This window comes from Prenolepis imparis, unplaced genomic scaffold (assembly GCF_030444845.1).
Source record: "Prenolepis imparis isolate NDT839.2.m4 unplaced genomic scaffold, iyPreImpa1.0 SCAF_16, whole genome shotgun sequence".
NCBI lineage: Eukaryota > Metazoa > Arthropoda > Insecta > Hymenoptera > Formicidae > Prenolepis > Prenolepis imparis.
Window position 1 is genome coordinate 1,222,996 of NW_028141174.1, and position 23,294 is coordinate 1,246,289.

At 41.8% G+C, this 23,294-nt stretch overlaps 2 protein-coding genes and 1 pseudogene across 2 annotated transcripts; all 3 read left to right on the top strand.

The window, feature by feature from the left end:
• The first annotated feature begins 1,551 nt into the window (after positions 1-1,551).
• Positions 1,552-2,676, top strand: LOC145946469 (uncharacterized). Its single transcript, XM_083056081.1, has one exon. It carries the CDS (start codon positions 1,552-1,554, stop codon positions 2,674-2,676), a length of 1,125 nt encoding a protein of 374 aa, XP_082912207.1.
• A 2,035-nt stretch (positions 2,677-4,711) lies between these two features.
• LOC145946470 (uncharacterized) lies at positions 4,712-5,294 on the top strand (annotated as a pseudogene).
• Positions 5,295-20,582: 15,288 nt separating this feature from the next.
• Positions 20,583-22,126, top strand: LOC145946471 (uncharacterized). The gene is made up of 3 exons (XM_083056082.1): positions 20,583-20,650; positions 20,744-21,691; positions 21,766-22,126. The coding sequence occupies exons 1-3, from the start codon at positions 20,583-20,585 to the stop codon at positions 22,124-22,126; spliced, it is 1,377 nt and encodes a 458-aa protein (XP_082912208.1).
• Positions 22,127-23,294: the final 1,168 nt, after the last annotated feature.

The following is a 23,294-nucleotide window of genomic DNA, read 5'->3' on the forward strand; positions in this document are numbered from 1 at the left end:
TAATAAAATATATCCCAAAAAGAGAGAGATGTATTATATATAATAGTGATGTGTATATATATTACAATTGTGCTTTGTTAATTATAAAATAACTCTATTTTAACTATACACCTTATTTTAATCATATTGTAATTTATTAGATACATTTTTATAAATATTGGAAATAATAAAATATATAAATTTTATAACATAAATTTTTATTCATTTGGCACAATTTTTTGATATAATTTTTCTAGGAAATTTAAACAATTATTTTACAATAATATTTTTGGTTAAAATATTTCTTTTTAAAAAAATAAATTTAGTAATAAAATAATAATAATAATAAAAGATTTTATAGGATAATTTTTTATTTATTTGGCGCAAATTTTTGATATCATTACTTTTTTTAGAAATATTAATTTTACAGCATAAGTTTTTTTTTATATCTATTTTTCTAGAAAATTATAATTATTATATTGTACAATTAAATTATATTGTATAAAATTAAAGTGACATTATTTTTTAGAGCAATTTTTTTACAGTAAACTTTACGAGAAGGTTTCAGAAAGACTGAGGCTGAGATAAGCAATTTCTACGTTTTTTTTTTACCATTACTTATAAGTAGTGATACAAGGCCGGTTCTAACCCGGGTCCTCTGAGGGGGGTGCGGGGCGCGAGGGGTTCTCCATGGCGAGGGGTATGACGTCACGCGGGGCGGGGGTATCTCGATGGTGCGGGGGCTGACGTCACGCGGGTGGAGGGGATGTTTCGACAAAGGAGGGGGGAGTTTTCTGAGTGCAATATTTGTAGATGGTATCTTTACGACTTTTTTATGAGGGTTCTTGGACATTTTCCCAAAAAGGTATAGAACAAGCGCCGATGATTGACAATTTTGTACCCTCGTTAGTATAATTTTATTACGGAAGCGCCGATGTCCGGCTGCTCGAACTTGTCAACGGAGCGTTCTAGAATCCATAAAACTATGTTTTTTTTCATTTTATGAACAAAATGTCCATTAAATGTCCATAAAATCATTAGGATATTATGGAAAGAAATGAAGATTTTAGGGCCGACGCTGCGACGAACATGTCAAAACATTATTTATAGGAGCAAATGTAAAAGCGTTGACGTTCGGCAGCTTTGTACCCTCGCGGAAAATCGGTCGTAAACGAGAGCGAAACATCTTCCTTAATATTTTTTAAGGAAGAATGCAACGTATTGGCGCCAACGTTCGGCAGTTTTGTACCCTCGCAGAAAATCGGTCGTAAACGAGAGCGAAACATCTTCCTTAATATTTTTTAAGGAAGAATGCAACGTATTGGCGCCAACGTTCGGCAGCTTGTGTCCTTACTCCTCTATCCATAAAACCGATATCTTGGGAAACTATCTTTTGAGATACGCCAAATGTTAGAAAAGGAGATAGAATTAGGTGAAATATATAAGGAGGATGAGAGCGCGTCAAACCATAGTACGATTTGAAAGCGCATAGATGCAGCGGTGAAAAAAAGTTTAGTGGCTACTTTTCTTGTGTCAGAAGTGTCAGTGGCATAATAGTGAATAAAAGAAATAATGGAAAACATCGAGCAGAACGAACGCGACCTGTTGGAGCGGTCCCGCCAAGTCACCACCTTGGGTGAATATTTTGCATGGGCGCTGCACTGCGAGGAATTGATCAAACAGCTTGAAGAACGCAGCTGTGTCAAGCGTCCGCGACTCTCGATTGGATATAGACAATCTTTGGTTGCTAGAATCGCGCAACTCGAGGGTGTAAAAACTCGATTGCTGAAACAGTTTATATCCAGTGGTGGTGAATACAGTGGCGACAATAACGTGGGAAAACTCGTTTGGCGAGAGATTGATACGGCGTTCGAGAGCCGCATCTTAACCGGTGCGGTAATAAACAATAATTACATCGAACCTCGTCAATTTCTCGAGGATGCCAAAGACATTGTGATCGAACACGTGCAGAAAGTGATGCAAAAACACATTAATGTAAAAGTGAACACCGTGTTTAATGGCGAGTTTGTGTCCGGTGATAAACGCGCCAACAAAAGTGTCAATACAAAAAACTATGAACTCTTTCGCACGTCCGATTTACACGAGTGGTACGAGCGCCGCGTTATCGAGCCCACGCTAGCATCGCTAGAAGAGTTTCAAGAACGCGATAGTGGTTGGGCGTTATCACAAATAATTAACTTGACTATAAATATAAACAAGTATAATTCAATGCGCGCGGGATGCCATATTAAATTACCGCGAGAAATTATGACGAAGAGAGCGGTAATTAATGTGCAATCCAGAGACAATGCGTGTTTCGCGTGGTCAGTGGTGGCCGCTCTGTACCCCGCTGAAAGACATATGGAACGGGAATCTTCATATCCGCACTATACGACAGTGCTAAATTTACAAAACATTAAGTTTCCAGTGACCATAAATCAAATTAAAAAGTTTGAACATATAAACGATATCTCAATCAACATCTACGGCATCGAGAGGAAGAAGGAACTATCAATTGTTCCGATACGACTCGCCGATCGGAAAAGAGAAAAACATGTGAATTTGCTATACGTGGAGGACGACAACGTTGGACATTTCGCATGCATCAAAAATCTATCCCGGCTTGTCAGCACGCAACTGAGCAAACATGATCACAAGAAATATATCTGCGATCGGTACGTATATTTATTGCAATAAAATTATATATTAAAATAATCGTAAATAAAATTTTAATTTTTTCTTTCATAGATGCTTGCACTATTTCGGATCGGAGGACAAGTTGCAGTCACATACAGTAGACTGCGGAGAGATGAACGACTGCGCCATCCGGTTACCAAGCGATAAAGACAAGTGGCTCGGCTTCGACAACTACAACAGAAAGGAGCGGCTTCCGTTTGTAGTATACGCCGACTTGGAATGTGTACTGAGGAAGACACCGGAACACGTGTCATACGATCAACATCACGAGGTATTTAGCGTCGGGTACTACGTGCAATGTTCGTACGATAAAACATTATCCGCCTACCGATTTTATCGCGGCGTCGAGTGTGTCGCGTGGTTCGCCAACAAACTCGAGAAATTAGCGCATCGCGTAAAGGGTATTTTGTCTGATAATGTCCTCATGACAAAATTAACGCAAGATGAATGGGAAAAATTTCACAGCGCGACGCATTGGTATATATGCGAGAAACTGTTCGTACAAGACGATACACGCGTACGCGATCATTGTCATCTGACCGGGCGATACAGAGGTCCCGCACACTCAAACTGTAATCAAAATTACAAAGACTCTTATGTCATTCCTATAGTTTTCCACAATTTATCCGGCTACGACGTACATTTCATTATCGGGGATATAGCTACAGCGTTCGAAGGGGAAATCGAATTACTTCCGATAACGAAAGAAAAATATATTTCAGTTACAAAGACTGTCAATAGTACCGAGGACAAAGATCGGAAAACTTGCGTAAAATTACGATTCATCGATTCATACAAATTTCTCAGTGCTAGTCTTGACAAATTAGCATCTTTTTTAAACAAAGATAAACTCAAAATTTTATGTTCCAATTTTTCCACATTATCCGCTCACAATTTCGAATTATTGACGCGAAAAGGTGTCTTTCCGTATGAGTACATTGACTGCGTGGACAGGCTGCAGGACACGCGTTTACCACCGCGCGAATCATTTTATAGTTCCTTGACCGGTGACACTGTATCCGAGAATGATTACACGCACGCCGAGAACGTCTGGAATCGATTCTCCCTTCGAACTCTAGGCGAATATAGCGATCTATATTTAAAAACTGATGTCTTGTTGTTTGCAGATATATTTGAAAACTTTCGCGACACTTGCATCGCGAGTTACGGACTCGACCCTGCGTATTATTATACTCTTCCCGGTTTTACGTGGGACGCCATGTTAAAACATACAAATATAACATTCGAATTGCTTACCGATATCGACATGGTTATGTTTATTGAACGGGGTATACGCGGTGGTTTAAGTCAATGTTCCAATAGATACGCCCATGCTAATAACAAGTACATGCAATCGTAACACTCATCGAAACCATCATCGTACCTTATGTATTTCGATGTAAATAATTTGTATAGATGGGCAATGTGTCAACCGTTGCCTTACGCCGATTTTCGATGGGTCGATGACATATCTAATTTTGACATATCATCTATCACACTCGATTCGCCTATAGGCTATATCCTCGAAGTAGATTTAGAATATCCGCAACATCTTCACGACATGCACACTGACCTACCGTTTTGCCCAACACGCGATAAACATCCAGGCAAGCGGCAGGACAAGCTACTCGCAACGCTATATGACAAGAAGCGTTACGTCATACACTACCGCAACCTGCAGCAATGTATGCGACACGATCTTCGTATCGTAAAGATACATCGTATACTACAATTCGCTCAATCCACATGGCTCCGCGATTACATCGAACTAAATACAAAATTTAGAACACAAGCGAAAAATGATTTTGAGAAAAATTTGTATAAACTGATGAACAACGCGGTATTCGGTAAAACTATGGAAAACGTTCGAAATCATGTGGATGTAAAATTATTGACAAAGTGGGACGAACGATATGGTGCGGAGGCAATGATCGCGAAACCAAATTTCCATAGCAGGAGCGTCTTTGCTGAAAACCTAATCGCCATTGAATTACGTAAACTTGAAGTAAAATTGTACAAACCAATCTATGTCGGTATGTGCATCGACATCTCCAAAACATGTTTATATGAATTTCATCATGAATACATGTCACCGCTGTATCGTGACAGATGCCGGGTAATGTACACCGACACAGACAGCCTAATATATCACATTGAATGTGAAGACGTGTATGAGAATATGAAGCGTGACATAAACAAATTTGATACAAGCGATTACACTGTGGATAATGCGTATGGTATGCCGCTCGTGAATAAAAAGATACCGGGTCTTATGAAGGACGAAAATAACGGCGCGATAATGACGGAATTTGTAGGGCTTAGAGCAAAAATGTACGCTTTGCGAATGGATGGCAAGAAGGACACTAAAAAAGCAAAAGGTGTTAAAAGGTGTTAAAAGTAACGTTGTAGAGCGTAGTATTACATTCGATTATTATACGCGGTGTTTGAATGAAGAGATTGAAATGACACGTCAGCAGTCATGTATAAGATCGAAATTGCATGAAGTGTATACCATCTGCGAGACAAAAATTGCTCTAAGTCCGTACGACGATAAGCGGTATATCATACCTGATTCGACTGACACATTACCATGGGGACATTACCAGATACCCTTATAAAATATAATGTAATATAATGTAACATATGTGTATGTATTTCATATATTGTAACGGAAAGGATGTATTAATAAAGATTTTGTATTTCATGTATATTTTAATATTTCAAATATTTTTTATATGTTGTACACATTATATAAATATTTCTAATATTGAGGAATTAATAAACAGTTTGTATGAATTAAATTGTATTATCCTTATGTATCCAAGAGTTATGCGAATTGTCAAATCCCAGCCATTTTACGTAAACCTCGTCACCCCTCCTGCGCAGTACTTTCTCCACGAGATATACGTCTGGATAATTCGCGCTATGCAACTCGTGCTCGTAAAACGCTCCAGCGACAGATGTTTTGCGATAGTCCTCGAGTAGATAGGTTACGGGATTAGTATGCTGCACTTTAACAATTTTAAACACTTCGGTTGTCCAATTTGGTGTGTAACCCTTCTCAAAAAGTTTCTTGTACTTGCTAACGCGTACCGGGTCACCTACTTTGAATTTCGCCGGAGCGGCAATCTTTATGTTACTATACCGTTTTTAAAAGTTTATCAGCGATCGTGGGGGTGACGTCGACGGGTCGCGTGCCGATCGTTCGATGCTTGCGCGCGTTGTAATCCGATACGAGTTCCGACAACGCGTCGATCCACTTGTAAGTTCCGTTCAGCGTAAACATCTTCCACATGTCGTTCTTCAGCGTGCGATTGAATCGCTCGACGACCGATGCCTTCATTACTGAATATGTAGAATAGTGATTGATGTTATGTTTCCGCATAAGCCGTTGCACGTCGGCGTTGTAAAATTCCTTCCCCATATCGGTTTGCATGTTTCTCGGGCATCTCTTGCTATCTCGAATTATCTCGGCGATAGCGTCAGCCGTCTCGCTTCCACCTTTACTCTTGAGTGGTATGGCCCACGCGTATTTGCTCAACACATCGATGACGGTGAGTATGTAGTGATAACCTTTGTTGAAACGAGAATACGGACGCATCTCGACGATTTCGGCTTGCCACAGATCATCGTATCCCCGCACTATGACGTGTCTTCGGGGAAAATTTTTCCTTGCCGGCGCGTGCAGTTCGTTCACCAACTGCCGTCTCTCCAAACTATGTTGTTTCTTCGCTTCGTCGGTTTTTCTCGATCGCCGTTTGTCGCTCGTTTTATGATTCATTTTCGTTTGCCGTTCTTCAATAGCCGTTCTTGAGCCGTTCCTGACCCGTTCGTAGCCGTTCTTGACCCGTTCTTGAGCCGTTCGTAGCCGTTCCTGACCCGTTCGCAGCCGTTCCTGACCCGTTCTTGAGCCGTTCGTAGCCGTTCTTGAGCCGTTCGTAGTCGTTTCTGACCCGTTCAAAGCCGTTTCTGACCCGTTCAAAGCCGTTTCTGAGCCGTTCGTAGTTGTTCATAGCCGTTCTTGAGCCGTTCTTGCGTTGTTTACTTCCGTTCTTGACCCATTCGAAAATCATTCTTGATTCGTTCGCTGCCTTGTTCACAGTCGTTTCTAACCCGTTCGTAACCTTTCCTGACCCGTTCGCAGCCGTTACTGACCCGTTCGCAGCCCTGCTTGAGTTGTTTGTAGCCGTTAATGACTTGTTCATAGCCTCGTTCGCAGTCCTGCTTGAGTTGTTGGTAGCCTCGTTCGCTGTTGCTAGGCCGTTCATTGCCTCGTTCGCAGCCCTGCTTGAGTTGTTGGTAGCCTCGTTCGCAGCTGTTGCTAGGCCGTTCACTACCACTACCACTCATTGTAGTTAGATAGTAGTTCGATAATCCTTCGTAGATGTTCGATAATTGTTCGTAGCCGTTCGATAACCCTTCGTAGATGTTCGATAACCGTTCGATAGCCGCTCCTAACCCGTTCACTGCTGCTCATTCAGGTTGATAGCCGTTTCTGAGTTAGCGTTAGCCGCGCGTTGAAGTTCGTTTATCACAATCTGTATTGCCCGCACATCCTTCTCGAACGAAGTCAGCTTCTCATCTGATTCTTTCTGTTGATTCATCAATCTTTTAACGCAGGATTCCACATACAGTTTGTTGACGGCATCGGTGTCAGCCTCAGGTTGCGCTACACGACGAATCTTCCGCGACCTTGCGTCATAGTCCGTAACGACGCGACACAGAGCGTTTTCGTGCACATAACTTTTCACCAATCTATCCCAAGAACCGCTTGTGCCGGTTGCATCATTTCTTGGTTCGAATAATCCAAATTTGTTGATAGGCATTTTTTTCTCCCGATACGAGTGACGCTGATCGACTGATTAGATTTGTCGAGACACCATTCAGTTTATAATAATGCCTGCTTCGCGAAGTTCCTCGATGATCGACAGGATCTCATTGTCGTGAGCGTTGTGGCCAGCTCGGCGCGAAGCGTCCAGCAGTCGTACCCGATCCACTAGCTCGTTGGGGTCATCCCAGTGTATGTAATCGATCTTATTGTCGGTTAGCGCCACCGCGTGAGGCATGAATACCTTTCCAGAATTTTTCTTTTCAATCCATATCAATGGTGCGATTATATGTTTGTACTTGTATCCCCTGTTGCTTCGTAATTGGCCTTGTGTGTCATAATTGCGTTTATGCGCGTTCGTCGCCAATAATATGCTCTTGTATTTATGCATATCATCCTCCGTGTAAATGTCATCATCGGGAATTCTCTTGAAGAACAACTCGTATAATCCTGGTGTACCAATGTACCTCACTTTGTCTATAATTATAGAGTCATATTTGTCAATGTCGAATCGTTTGTTACCGAGACGCATTTCATCCTTGTCGAAATAGACACCGTATACGTGATCGATTTTCCTTTCTTTGTCGCCACCGAGGAGAGTGCTCAAGTACTCTTGTCCCAGTGGTCCCAAGTGCTTTCGCAACATTTCTTGACCTTCCAGCGTTTGTAATGTGTTTCGAACAAACGATGTTTCGAGCGTGCTGCCCCAGGTTTCGAAAACATTTTCGTTTGCGAGTGTTTCGGCTATCATAGGTTGTACGATTCTCGTTGTTGCGAACGGTGTAAAGGTTGTCATCGGTTCATCCAGTAAAGCATCCGATGTACTCGGTGTCGATGAGCGATTCGGGTTTGACCGTTTCCTCTTTTTCGGTGTCGCATCATCTTTCTCCTCTTTCTCCTCCTCCTCCTCCTCCTTGTACCGCTTGATGGGTAAGATTTTAATCTTTGCGGTACTTTCCGGCTCGTTTTTCACCGCGATCGAGTTGTCGACAATCCTTTGTAGCGGCTCAATAATAGGTCTAAAATGGGTCTTGACCGCGATCATCGATCTTACCGGTCTTCAAAGCGCGATGTTTCTTGCGGATTGATTCATTCGTTTTCGCAATCTCCTTCGCTATCTTTTCACGCTCGCGAATATTATCGCTCTCAGCCATGTTGACAGAGTGTCGAACGCTCGTGTTTCACATCTCTCGACAGAACATCGGCAACGACTAATTGTTTTGCGGTATCGCGAACACGTTAAATCCGTTTCTGTATCGGCCGTTCGTAAGCGAGCTGTCCTTATCTATCACTAGAAATCCATACTTTTGCTGCCAACAAGTACGACATAATTCATTGAAAACCTCGTATGACATGTCGGTATTCACGTGATCATTGTACACGTGTTTCAAGTTGGTACCGTCCTGTTTAAACAAGATTAGCAGGTTTGCGTTGTCGCGTATAAGATGTTTCGGTATTCTTGCGTATGTTTGACAGAGATAGAAGCAGTCGACATTCGAGTGGCGTCCCATTGAATAGTATTCTCTGATCGTATTTTGTTTGTCGCACGCCACGTCATCGAAAACGAAAATCGAGTTTGGACATGCTTCGCTCGGTGGAATGACGTCACTGTTATTGGAGAATATAAAATAGCCGATTTCATCGATCGACGTCAACAAATTCTCCAGATACCGATATTTTGGCTGTTGCAGCGACTTTGAGTACACGTACACGTTTTCAAAGCGGACGCCGTGCGGGCTTTCTATCAAACTAATCAACACGTTAGTTTTACCGCAATTCGAGGGGCCGCAAACGATCGCGCGTATAGTAGTCGGCAGTATCGTACCGTGTCTACGCATCTCCGCATTGTCCCCCATCGATCGTAATCTGGCGTCGTAATTCGTCACGCGTATCGCGAAAGGTTGTCGCACGAAATTCATGTTCACACTCCTCACTGGATCGAACGTCTGCCTATTTATAGCTGCGCGGAACCGCGAATTGCTCAGTAACGAAAAAATGTTTGTCTTGCTATCAAGTCCTTACGATATTTGTAATTTGAGCGCCGAACAGCTACAATTTGTGTCGAAAACAGTTTTATTGCGAATGTGCGGCAATTACGTCCACTGCGTGTGGGACAAGCTTCCGGAACATATAAAGGCGGATTTGGAGATTCAAACCTATCGCCGCTGTTTCGAACATTACAATCGGCCGTGGCAGCGAACGCACATTGACGGTCCAGCGCCGATGATAAAAGATTGCAGCGAATGTCAACGAAAATAGGTAGAGGCCTATTAAATCAGGCGATAAACGCCCTTCCGATCGAATTCTATATCCCCGGCTATCAGTTTTGCGGTCCGGGCACGCGACTACAAAAGCGATTAGCTAGAGGCGATCGAGGTATCAACCCATTGGACGCGGCGTGCCGTGAACACGATATAGCGTACTCTCGAAGCAACGATCTCATCGAGAGACACGCGGCAGATAGGATACTCGCCAAAGAAGCGCAAACTCGCATCGTTGCGAGAGATTCGACTCTCGGTGAGAGAGCCGCCGCCACAGCTGTCTGGGCAGCGATAAAAGCCAAGACGAAGTTCGGTATGGGCTTGAAGACGACAAAGACGAAGACGAAGAAAAAGATGGCGAAGAAACGAATACTTCCGGTAGCGAAACGTGGGGGTGTATTGCCGATTCTACCAATGTTGGGCGCGCTCGGATCTCTGGTCGGTGGAGCGGCTGGTGTAGCAAAGATGGTGAACGACGGAAAAGCTGCACAACGTCAGTTGCAAGAGATGCTACGTCACAATCGCGCCATGGAAGGTCACGAATTGTATCTCGCTCCATACAAACATGGACGAGGAGTTTCAACGAGAAAAAGGAAAAATAAAACGTCAAAGAGACGCTAAAAATGCCGCAGGGCGTAACTACCAACATACAATTGCTACAACTGGCAAAACGTATGCACATTCCGTATTTTAGAGGTGTTTTCATGCGTGATTCATTACCGATTGGTGGTATATATCGAAACGAGAGTGGCATCGTAAATTTGGATAACGCTAAAGGATCGGATACTCATTGGGTAGCGTATGCAAAGAGGGAGGATCGCGCTATATATTTTGACAGTTTCGGCAATCTTCGACCGCCGAATGAATTGGTGCGATATTTAAATGTGACATAGATACAATACAATTGCACACCTGTTCAAACTTACAATCAAAGCATCTGTGGACAATTGTGCTTACAGTTTCTCCGAGCGGTCGATGCACGTGAATTTAAAGACTGACATTGCGCTATTTAACTCAGTATTCGTTTAACAGTTTTGTCAACATGTCTATGACATTCACACTGACCGGGAAGAGTAGTGTTCTCGCGGTAAACTACTTTCCCGCCGTAGATTTGAGCGACGATGAATACGAGCTAGGTCTAGCGGATTTTGAGACTTATCACATGGTATCGAAATTGAATTCCTCGAATAATAAATTTTACTTTGGCAAAGATGACGCGGAAATTACGATTCCCGAGGGATCGTACGAGCTGCAAGCGATACATGAGTTTTTGAAACATGCAATTTCACGAAAACGTCCGCGACACGCTGTTCGTGACGATGATAAAAAACACGCTGACACCACGCATATTCGGACGAATGACGACGGTGCCTTTGAAGATGGAGAATATCCGATAGTGCTCCGCGCTAATTACAATACGATGAGGAGCTAGATCAAATGCGCCTACAGAATGAATTTTAGCATGCCTAACAACATTGGATCGCTGCTGGGATTCTCGAACCGTATACTGCAGCCGCGAAAATGGTACAAGTCGGACATGCCGATTAATATTATCAACGTGAACATTATCCGCGTAGAATGTAATGTGACCGCGGGCGCGTACAGCAACGGCAAACTCGTTCATACGATACATGAATTTTCACCGAGGACCAGGATATAAGATATCGGAAACACCGGCGCACATCATTTACCTGCCAATCATCGTGCGGAGCATTACGGATTTAACGTTACGCGTTGTCGACCGGGACAGACGATTGCTCGATTTTCGAGGAGAAGAAATCCATTAGATTGCACGTACGATGACGACAGCGATAACGTACGTGTGCGGCGTATGAGATGCTCGTGTTGAACGGATCGAAAGACGAGAGATAACACAATCTTTACGGAGCCAGCGACAACAATGTCGACATTCGCTAATATCCAATCATCCGGTTGCACTAAGAAAAAGAAACTGAACGCATCAAACGTTGCGTTTTTACAATCTTTGGGATTCGCGGTGCGAAACATCTGAACAATGATCGACATCCTCATCGGAGACGAGCCAATCTTCGACGATCGCATCGTTAAGATCGAGACTCACACGTACAACCCGTTCGCTAACACAACATTCGGACACAGTGATGAGATAAGAATACCCATACAACAACAGGATCTGTATACCTTGCCGTATGAGAGTTTCCTATACATCGAGGGAGAACTAAAGATAAATAAATCAGCCGAAGGATCTGCTGTGATACTGGAAAATAATTGTGTCGCATTCATGTTCGATGAGATTCGATACGAACTCGATGGCGTGGAGATTGATCGTAACAGAAACGTGGGAATAACAAGTTTGCTCAAAAACTATGTAACGATATCATCCGATAGAAGCGTGATTATGAGAAACGCCGGCTGGACTGATCCGACTACTGCGAATGGACACTTCAATTTTTGCGTACCGCTCTACATGTTATTGGGATTTTGCGAGGATTACAGACGAGTGGTGATTAACGCTCGTCATGAGTTAATCTTAATACGATCGCGCAACGACAACAATTGTCTGGTTGGAGATTCGACGCTGGAGCTTGTGATCAACATATTCAAGATACAATGGCGAATGCCACATGTGTTGTTGAGCGAGATTAAGAAGCTGTCGATGCTGCGCGCTCTGGAAAGCGGACATTACCTCAGCATGGATTTTCGCTCGTGGGATCTGTATGAGTATCCGCTATTGCAGCGTACAACCAAGCATTCATGGGCCATTAAGACAGCGACTCAGCTGGAGAAGCCACGATATGTTATCTTCGCTCTGCAGACAGGTCGGAAAAACATCATGTCTGAGGATATGAGTCGATTCGACAATTGCAAGATGACCAATGTGAAACTCTATCTAAACTCGGAATGTTATCCGTACGACGATATGAATCTGGATTTCGATAAAAACAGATGGTCGATTCTGTACGATACGTATGCGCGTTTCTGCAAGAACTATTATGGATACGAGTATCTCGAGCCGAGTCTCACCGTCTCAATGTTTCTACGTAACGGTCCGTTCGTGATCATCGGTTGTTCTCGACAAAACAAATCGATCAAGAGCGCAACCGTGGATGTGAGATTGGAATTCGAGTATAAGGAGAATGTGCCGATGAATACCACTGCGTACTGTCTCATCATACACGATCGCGTGATCCAGTACAACTCGTTGACCAACGTTGTGCGCAAAATCACCTAAACGCACCAACAATTTAGAGAGAGGGGGAAGCATAGCAGAATATAAATAAAAGTGTTATGAGATGGTTGTCATTCTTCTTTTTAACTGATGCATCGAAGAGAGAGATCTCGTCATGTCCGTACCAACGTTTGTGGATCTACAGGAGTTTATCCTCAATAAACAATTCATTGTAAATGAAGCGGCAATCCTGAAAAGAGGATTTATTTTGGTACATTATTTTTTCGCATGTCCTGTACCATGGGGTGTGCTCATAAAATCTGAGAGACACCAAGCCTCATGGTTGACTCAAAATCATCATGGATTACAATGGAAAGATGGAAACGTTCCATGTAGCATGGCTCAGCTATCGTTGGTGGACCACATGAAGAAGAAGAAGAAGAATCCTTTCTCGTATATGTAAAAGGACTTGAAAAGCGAGAATGGTTATCCGATATATTGGATGACGCGGGAAACGGTTTCATTATCGAGACCTTGGATGCTGATTACGACGATATCGAGTCTCTAAATAATCTAGATGTTAAAAACACTATGCGATGTGGAAAACATGTTAAGAATTGCGCATTACAAAATGTATTCAAAATATTTAACTGGTGGTCGCAACGCCAGAAAGAATTGCAAGATTTGGAAAAATAAAATATTTAAACATTAATGTGTTTTATCTCTTATTCTCCTTCCCCAATCCTTTCCTCACGAATCGTTTCTAAGAATTCTTTTTATCCGAGCACCGTCTCTCCCTTCTCCTAAATTTCATAGCGCCAATAGTATTCTAGAATCTCCCACTACTTTTAAAAATAAGCGTCACGTATATTCTTAATTTTATACGATCAGTGTCGCGTTAACCGTTCATACTGGTGGTTTCACTTTTAAAATCTGGAAATATGTACTACGCTGAAAGAAGCAGCGGCTCCGGCAGACGTGTGAATAATTACATACCGAATTGTAATGAAACTCCATCGTTTGAGAACAAATGCGACAAGTAAGTTTAACTTTTTCTATTTTTCTATTTTTGTCTTTATATTTTTACAAACTGTATTATTTTTCAAACTAATTTCATTTTTACAGCATTTCGTTGGAGCCTCGTGCAGTTCGTATACTAGGTAGACGATATGCATTGACAGCTACGGAATTTAAATTCCTCGAAATTGGTATCAAAGTGGATCCACCGAGTTACGTTGAAATCGCCATAGGAGATCATCGAGGAAAGGAACTGATACTATCTCTCGAAGCGTGGAAGGGACTCTACGAGCAACGTCACAATATTCAGAATCTGCTCAGAAACGATTCTAAAGATGCCTACAGTTTTATAAGCGTTGGACCGTTAACAGTGCGAGTTCGTACGATTAACGATGCCAAGTTAATAAGTCTTGAATCTTCAAATGTATGCATGATGATGATCGAATCGACGTTACATCGTATGTTCAATCTCGATCCATGCATTGATGTAATTTTGACCGATTGGTTAAAATTACCAATACAGTCGATATCAAGTTTACGCAATTTTCAAATATCGCGTCCAATGTAACGAATCCTAAAGAAGTATCAAATGTAATACGCGCTAGCGACGCCTTCAACAAGCATCAGCTCATCGATTGCGAGCTGGCAGCTTTAGTTTTTAGTCCATAATATGTAAGAAAAAAATATTTAAAAGAAGAATAAAGAGTTTTTAAGTCTAAATTATGATGTAATTTCTTTGCATGCATTTCCATTCTCCATCTTTCTCCCACCCGTAAGCAGTCCCAGCTCTCATACGTAGCTCGTTGCACGGTCCTTGCGGGGGATGACGTCATGCGGGGAGGGGGGAACGCCAGGCTAGAGACCGAGAGGCTAGGGACTGAGAGGCTAGGGACTGAGAGGCTAGGGACCGAGAGGCTAGGGACCGAGAGGCTAGGGACCGAAAGGCTAGGGGACCATGAGAGAGGTAGCGCGAGAGAGATGACGCGAGGCGCAGCGAGGAGTGAGAGCGAGAGGCGCACGCGAGAGATGATGCAGCGAAGGAGAACGCAAGGTGTTCGCAAAAGAGAGAATTTTTTTTTCCAATATTAATAATAATAATTCTTTTATAATAATATTCTTAATATAAATGGGAGGAAAGAGAGGAATTATTCTAAAGTAAAATATGTGTTTTTATATTTAAAATAATTTTTTTTTTATTCATAAAATAGGTATGTGTAATATTTATAATTTTGTGTGTGTGTGTGTGTATGTGTGTGAGTTAAAAATTTAAAATATAAAATATGAAAAGAAAAATATATATATTCAAAAATAAAAAAAGTATATAAAATTTAAAATATGAAATTTAAGTGGCTGGATAATGGTGGGGCGGCCGAATGCGGATGATGTGGCGGTGACTGCGGTGGCGGCAACTGCGGTAGTGACCAGGCAGGACTCCTGCATAACAGAAAATTTTTATTATTATTTAAAAAATTTTTTTAATAAAAATAGCGGTACTTACTATACCCATAGTGCCTCCCTGACAGGTTCAGGAGGGTACGGTTCCTCACCGAACAATTTGCGGAGGCAGCACACATCGTCCCATTCATTGTAATCTTCCTCCATGTCACCCCACAGCTGGTCATTGTAATAGCGGTCGTATTCCCGCCCTATCCGCACCCATCTAATATGCACCTCACGCTCCGAATTATACCTCAAGTCGTGATACCTGGGTCGATCATCGCGAAATATCATATCGACCCACCTGGGCCGATCATCATGAAGCTCAATGTTTTCAAAATTCATTTTTCCATTTTAACTTCACTGTACTTAACTGCACAAACGTTGAAGACTTTATGACAAACGTCGCGGAGACAGACTCTCTCCATAAGTTGCAGCCCCCATCCCTCTCAAAATTATCGCAATTCTTCCTTAAAAAATATTAAGGAAAATGTTTCGCTCTCGTTTACGACCGATTTTCTGCTAGGGTACAAAACTGCCGAACGTTGGCGCCGATACGTTGCATTCTTCCTTAAAAAATATTAAGAAAAATGTTTCGCTCTCGTTTTTATGGGAGATTTTCCGCGAGGGTACAAAGCTGCCGAACGTCAACACTTTTACATTTGCATCTATAAATAACGTTTGACATGTTCGTCGGAGCGTCGGCCCTAAAATCTTCATTCCTTTCCATAATATCCTAATGATTTTATGGACATTTAATGGACATTTTGTCCATAAAATGAAAAAAAAACATAGTTTTATGGATTCTAGAACGCTCCGTTGACAAGTTCGAGCAGCCGGACATCGGCGCTTCCGTAATAAAATTATACTAACGAGGGTACAAAATTGTCAATCATCGGCGCTTGTTGTATACCTTTTTTGGGAAAATGTCTAAGAACCCTCATAAAAAAGTCGTAAAGATACCATCTACAAATATTGCACTCAGAAAACTCTCCCTCCTTTGTCGAAACATCCCCTCCACCCGCGTGACGTCAGCCCCCGCACCATCGAGATACCCCCGCCCCGCGTGACGTCATACCCCTCGCCTTGGAGAACCCCCCGCGCCCCGCACCCCCCTCGGAGCCCCATGGGTTAGAACCGGCATAGTATACCTACTGTTATCGATTCGTTTGCGGTAATGGATTTTTAGATCGATTTGAATATGATACTAAAATATCCAAATTTTTTGAAGCGTTCGATTATCTAGACATAAAAAATGTTTTACCTCCAGAAATAATATACAATTAGACTGTGTATCTTGGATTATATTAAATGGAACACGTTATGAGATTAACAATATTATATGTACGAATATTTATGAACATTCGTTTGGAAAGATTCGATATATTATTTTAAATCAAAACAAAGAAATATTTTTTTTAATTGTAAAGCTTCCTACTTTAACAATAAGAATTACTATTAAGGCTCTTCCGTAATAAATACAAATATAAGTGATAGGGCCTTAAGAGCCGAACGCGGATGTTGATGCGTATTCCAACGAAATTTAATTTTTCGCTGGAATTAAATTAATTGTGCATAGGGCACGAATTTTACTACTTGGTATACTGCCAAGTCTTGTATGGAATAATCTCATACTTGAGATTTTTATTCTATACATCCCCTCTAACCCCCCTAAAGAATTAAGTTTCCTACTTTAAGTTTTAATCGTTACAAAAGTGCTTATAAAGTATTAGAAAACGGTCAGTTTTTTTGTATTAAACAAAAAGATTTAATAGATTATAAAATTTATTTTATAAGTCATGATAATTATAATTTTTGCGAAAATTTATTTGAATTATAATGAAATTGTGAAAAAATTTATCAATTTAAATAAAAATGTATTGTTTGATATATTTTTATATGCGCTTATTTTTCCTTGCAGATTATTATACAGGGTATTCGAAAAGAATGGGACCCCCTATGATCTCCAGAAGTACGCACTTTCACGGAAAATGACCCGAACAAAAGTTGTAGGGATTATGAAGGACTATCTTTTGGTGACCTTGAACTTGACCTTCAGGTCAATTGAAGGTCAACTTTGATTTTTTTAATGGAAACCCCTATTTCTGACCCCGGATTTAAAAAGGGTGGAAAATTTTACGTTCAGATACGTTGTCATATCAATGATCAAAGTGACCCCTAGGGGTCAGTTGAAGGTCAAATTATTGATAGTCACACAATGTGCAACGGAGGGTGGTATCGAGTAAAATGACCCGAACAAAAGTTATAGGGATCATGAAGGACTATTTTTTGGTGATCTTGAACTTGACCTTGAACTTGACCTTGAGGGTCACCAAAAGATAGTCCTTCATGATCCCTACAACTTTTGTTCGGGTCATTTCGCTCGATACCACCCTCCGTTGCATATTGTGTGACTGTCAATAATTTGACTTCCAAATGACCCCTAGGGGACACTTTAACCACTGATATGACAACATATCTAAACGTAAAATTGTCCGCCCTTTTTAAATCCGGGATCCAAAAATGGGGTTGATTTAAAAAATCAAAGTTGACCTTCAATTGACCCTCAAGGTCAAGTTCAAGGTCACCAAAAGATAGTCCTTCATGATCCCTACAACTTTTGTTCGGGTTATTTTCCGTGAAAGTGCGTATTTCTGGAGATCATAGGGGGGTCCCATTCTTTTCGAGTACCCTGTATATTAGATATATAAGAAATATATATATTTTAGTAAACAGTTGTAACAATTAATAAATAATTTAATTTTTCAAAATAATCATTTTTTTACAGAAGTATCTATTAATTTAATTATAAAAAATTATTTTTACTATTAATAAATAATTTATTGCGAAAAAGAAATCATTTTCTCAATATCAGTATTGTTTCCACTTTGTGTTCGTGGTTTCTTTTTACCAGTGAATGGCTTCAGATTAACTCGAATAATTTCTGCTGACGTATTACATGTGATCTTTATTGCACCTTTTCGCAATACAATAAACTCGTCGTTAATACAATGTTTCTTACTTACTACTTGCGCACGCAACGCGCAGACTCCCTAAGGAAGAAGAACTGAGAAAGTGTCGCCACCTTTGAGCGCGAATAAAATAAATTCAAAAAAAATTAAAATGCTTAACAATACCGCCCGCCTTGAAAGCCTTGGCTTTAAAAATAACTTAAACCTCAATGGGCAGAATGCTGATTTTAGATAAAGGTCTTTGGTAAACATCTGTGCTAGTCTTCACATCTACAACTCTGATCAAGCCGTCTTTACCCGGATGTACCTTTATAATTTTCCCAAGACGCCAATTCATCGGGGATTATTTTGCTCACGCAAGACGACCATAGTATTTTCCTTTATGCTAGCTCGAATTTCCCGCCATTTGACTCGCTGTTGTAGCTGGGTTAGGTACTCGGTCGACCATCTTTTCCAAAAGTTCTGCTTCATTTGCTTCAAAACCTGATAGCGATTAAGACGGCGGTTAAGAAATAATCGCGAGAGAGACTTGAGATCAGAGAATGATTGAGAGAACACTGAATTGAACGTAACAGAGTTTTATTCTGAGTAACAGATTAGTAATAATGAACAAATTTAATTGCGAGTACAGCGACTAATTGCGAGAGAACAACGAGAGCGAAAAGCGTTACGATATATTCACTGACAAGCGAACGTTGACTCTGGCCCTTTGTTCGGGAAAAGATATTGGTGAAGGTCTCACATATTATGATCGTCGACCAGTTGATTTGACAACAGCATGGTGCGGCGAGGCGCGCGGTGAGACGCAAGAGAGTCGCGGCGAGACGCTCGAGACGCGGAAAAAACATAAATATGTCTCGGCAATACATCGATCAGCTGCGATACGAAAATAGACATACAGACGTGATATATATTTAAATTGAAATAAAGTATTTTAACATTACCGCCCGCCTCAGGGGCGTGACGGACGCCGCTGATAGATATTGTTACGTCCTTGGATTACATCCCCTATGCGTTTCCAAGATAACATCGTCAAGGAGATTATTTATTAACAACCGACACGAGATTGTTTCTGGACGCCATGATTTGGACTGGAGTGACAGCTGTCGAGCTGATCGGTCGCGCGGTCTCTTGTTACATTTATTTAACGCTTGTATTCTAATTCCATTAAAGTTATCGAGTTCTTTTATATATCGTCTGGTTCATTTCTCGGCGCGAGTGTGTGTAAGAGTGTGACGTTACGTTGCGCGCTTCGAGCTTTCGCGAAACTGTCGCGCAGACGTAACAATATAACAATTGAACAGATGATACTTGCACAAAACCTCGAGAATGAATGCGAATGAGTGTAACAATAAGGCGAAATACATTCGAAGTACGAAACTTAACAGATAATGATGCGAGTTACAATTGATTTAGAGGCGGTTTTTACAAGCAAATGGTGATGTCGATGTGATGCGCAACTCACGTTTCAATCGGCAGTGGACACAATTTGACGATAGGCCTTTTTAATTCTGACGTCGCAGTAGTGATATAAGGCCGGTTCTAACCCGTGTCCTCTGAGGGGTGCGCGGGGCGGGGGGGATCTCCTTGGCGAGGGGGTCTGACGTCACGCGGGGCGAGGGGGATCTCCGGGGCGAGGGGGTCTGACGTCACGCGGGGCGGGGGGATCTCGCTGGCGAGGGGGATGATGTCACGCGGGGCGGGGGCGCTTATCGCTGTGTGGGAGACGCTTATCGCGTTTTGTTTTTTCGCGGGTATAAACAAAACAGTGTATTGTATTACGCGCCGATGTCCGGCAGCTCATAAACAGATATTACTATGATTTTATCTGTGGGGATGGAGATGGTTGCCGCGCTTATCGCGACGAACGCGTCAGGACACGTGTTTTTCGCGGTAAAAGACCGTGTTGCATTACGCGCCGATATTCGGCAGCCTTTGCGGTACCTTCCCCCTCCCCCTAAGCGGGATTCTTTCTCATTGTTTAGGGAGCGCCGATGTCCGGCCGCTTTGTGTCAAAAGCGATAACGCGATAAAAGGGGAGATCATCTTTCCGAGATGTAATTAAACAATCGATCATACGTTAAACATGAAGAGAGGAAGAAAGGATTAGATGAAATATAATGAGGTCGCGTCAAACCATAGTATGTGATTTGAAAGCACACAGATACGTCGGTCAAAAGCGATTACTTGTTGCAAGTGCTCCGTAGAAGACTGCAACGTGATTTAAAAAGTGTGAGTAAAAAATGGAAAACATTGAGCAGACTGAACGCGACCTGTTGGAGCAGTCCCATCAAGCCGCCACCTTGGGCGAGTATTTTGAATGGGCGCTGCGCTGCGAGAAATTTATCAAACTGCTCGAAGAAAACAGCCGTGTCAAGCGTCCGCGACTCTCGATTGGATATAGACAATCTTTGGTTGCTAGAATCGCGCGACTCGAGGGTGCAAAAACTCGATTGAGGAGACAGTTTATACCTAGTGGTGGTGATTACAGTGGCGACAATAACGTGGAAAGACTCGTTTGGCGAGAGATCGATACCGCGTTCGAAAATCGTATACTGACTGGTGCTGTAATAAACAGTAATTACATCGAACCGCGACAATTTTTGGAAGATTCTAATAGTGTAGTACTTGAGCAAGTACAAGACGTTATAAACATACACAACTGTGTAAAAGTAAATACTGTGTTCAACAGTGAGTTTGTGACAGGTGATAAGTGCGCCAACAAAAGTATTAACACAAGAAATTATGAACTCTTTAGCACGTCCGATTTACACGAGTGGTATGAGCGGCACGTCATCGAAACCACATTGACGTCTCTCGAAGAGTTTCAGGAACGTGATAGCGGATGGGCATTGTCACGAATCCTCGATCTTACGGTCAACGTCAACAAGTGCAATCTTATGCGCGCGGGATGCCATATTAAATTACCGCGAGAAATTATGGCGAAGAGAGCGGTAATTAATGTGCTATCAATGGACAATGCGTGTTTCGCGTGGTCAGTGGTGGCCGCTCTGTACCCCGCTGAAAGACATGTGGAACGGGAATCTTCATATCCACACTATACGACGGTGTTAAATTTACAAAACATTGAGTTTCCGATGACGTTGAATCAAATAAAAAAGTTTGAACTGGCAAATAACATCTCAATCAACGTGTACGGTATCGAGAGGAAGAAGGAACTATCAATTCTTCCGATACGACTCGCCGATCAGAAAAGAGAAAAACATGTGAATTTGCTGTACGTGGAGGAGGAGGACGACAACGTTAGACATTTCGCATACATAAAAAATCTGTCTCGCCTCGTAAGCTCGCAACTGAGCAAACATGGTCACAAAAAATATATCTGCGATCGGTATGTAGTATGTATATTTATTGTAAATTATATAAAATAATTGTAAATAAAATTGTAATTTTTTTCTTTCACAGATGCTTGCACTACTTTAATTTGAGCGAAAAGTTGGAGGCTCACATTGTGGACTGTCGAGAAATGAACGACTGCGCAATCAGATTACCAAGCGATAAGGATAAATGGCTCGGCTTCGGCAACTACAACAGAAAGAAGCGGCTTCCGTTCGTGGTGTACGCCGACTTGGAGTATGTGCTGAAGAAAACACAACCAAAACACACGTCATATTATCAACATCATGAGGTATTTAGCGTCGGGTACTACGTGCAATGCTCGTACAATGGAACATTATCCACATACCGATCTTATCGCGGCGCCGATTGTGTCGCGTGGTTCGCCAACAAACTCGAGGAATTAGCGCATCGCGTAAAGGGTATTTAATGTCCCCATGACAAAATTAACACAAGATGAATGGGAAAAATTTCATAGCGCCACGCAATGTCACATTTGCGAAAAACCGTTTGCGCCGGACGATAATCGAGTACGCGATCATTGTCATCTAACTGGGCGATACAGGGATCCCGCACACTCAAACTGCAATCTAAATTACAAAGACTCTTATGCCATTCCTGTAGTTTTCCACAATCTATCCGGCTACGACGCACATTTTATCATCAAAGAAATAGCTACCACATACGAAGGACGCGTAGATGTGCTTCCAATAACAAAAAAAAAATACATTTCATTTACAAAAACTGTCAATAGTACCGACGACGACAAAGATCGGAAAGCTTGTATAAAATTACGATTCATCGATTCATACAAATTTCTCAGTGCTAGTCTTGACAAATTAGCATCTTTTCTCGATAAAAATAAGTTAAAAATTTTACGTTTCAATTTTTTCGCATTATCCGCTCACAATTTCGAATTATTTGCGCGAAAAGGTGTCTTTCCGTACGAGTACATTGACTACGTGGACAGGCTGCAGGACACGCATTTACCGCCGCGCGAATCGTTTTATAGTTCCTTGACCGGTGACACTGTATCCGAGAGCGATTACGCGCACGCCGAGAACGTCTGGAATCGATTCTCCCTTCGAACTCTAGGCGAATACAGCGATCTGTACTTAAAAATTGATATCTTGTTATTAGCAGATATTTTTGAAAACTTTCGCGACACTTGCATCGCGAGTTATGGACTCGACTCTGCGTATTATTATACTCTTCCCGGGTATACATGGGACGCCATGTTAAAACATACAAATATTACGTTTGAATTGCTTACTGATATCGACATGGTTATGTTTATCAAACGGAGTATACGCGGCGGTCAAACAATAAGTCAATGTTCCAACAGATACGCGCATGCTAATAACAAGTACATGCAGTCAGACTTATCGAAACCATCGTCGAACCTTATGTATTTCGATGTATAATTTGTACGGATGGGCAATGTGTCAACCACTGCCTTATGCCGATTTTCGATGGGTCGAAGACATTTCAAACTTTGACGTTAGCGCGATCGCTCCGGATTCGCTCACAGGTTATATTCTCGAGGTCGATCTGGAGTACCCGCAAAGTAAACACAACACGCACATTGACCTACTGTT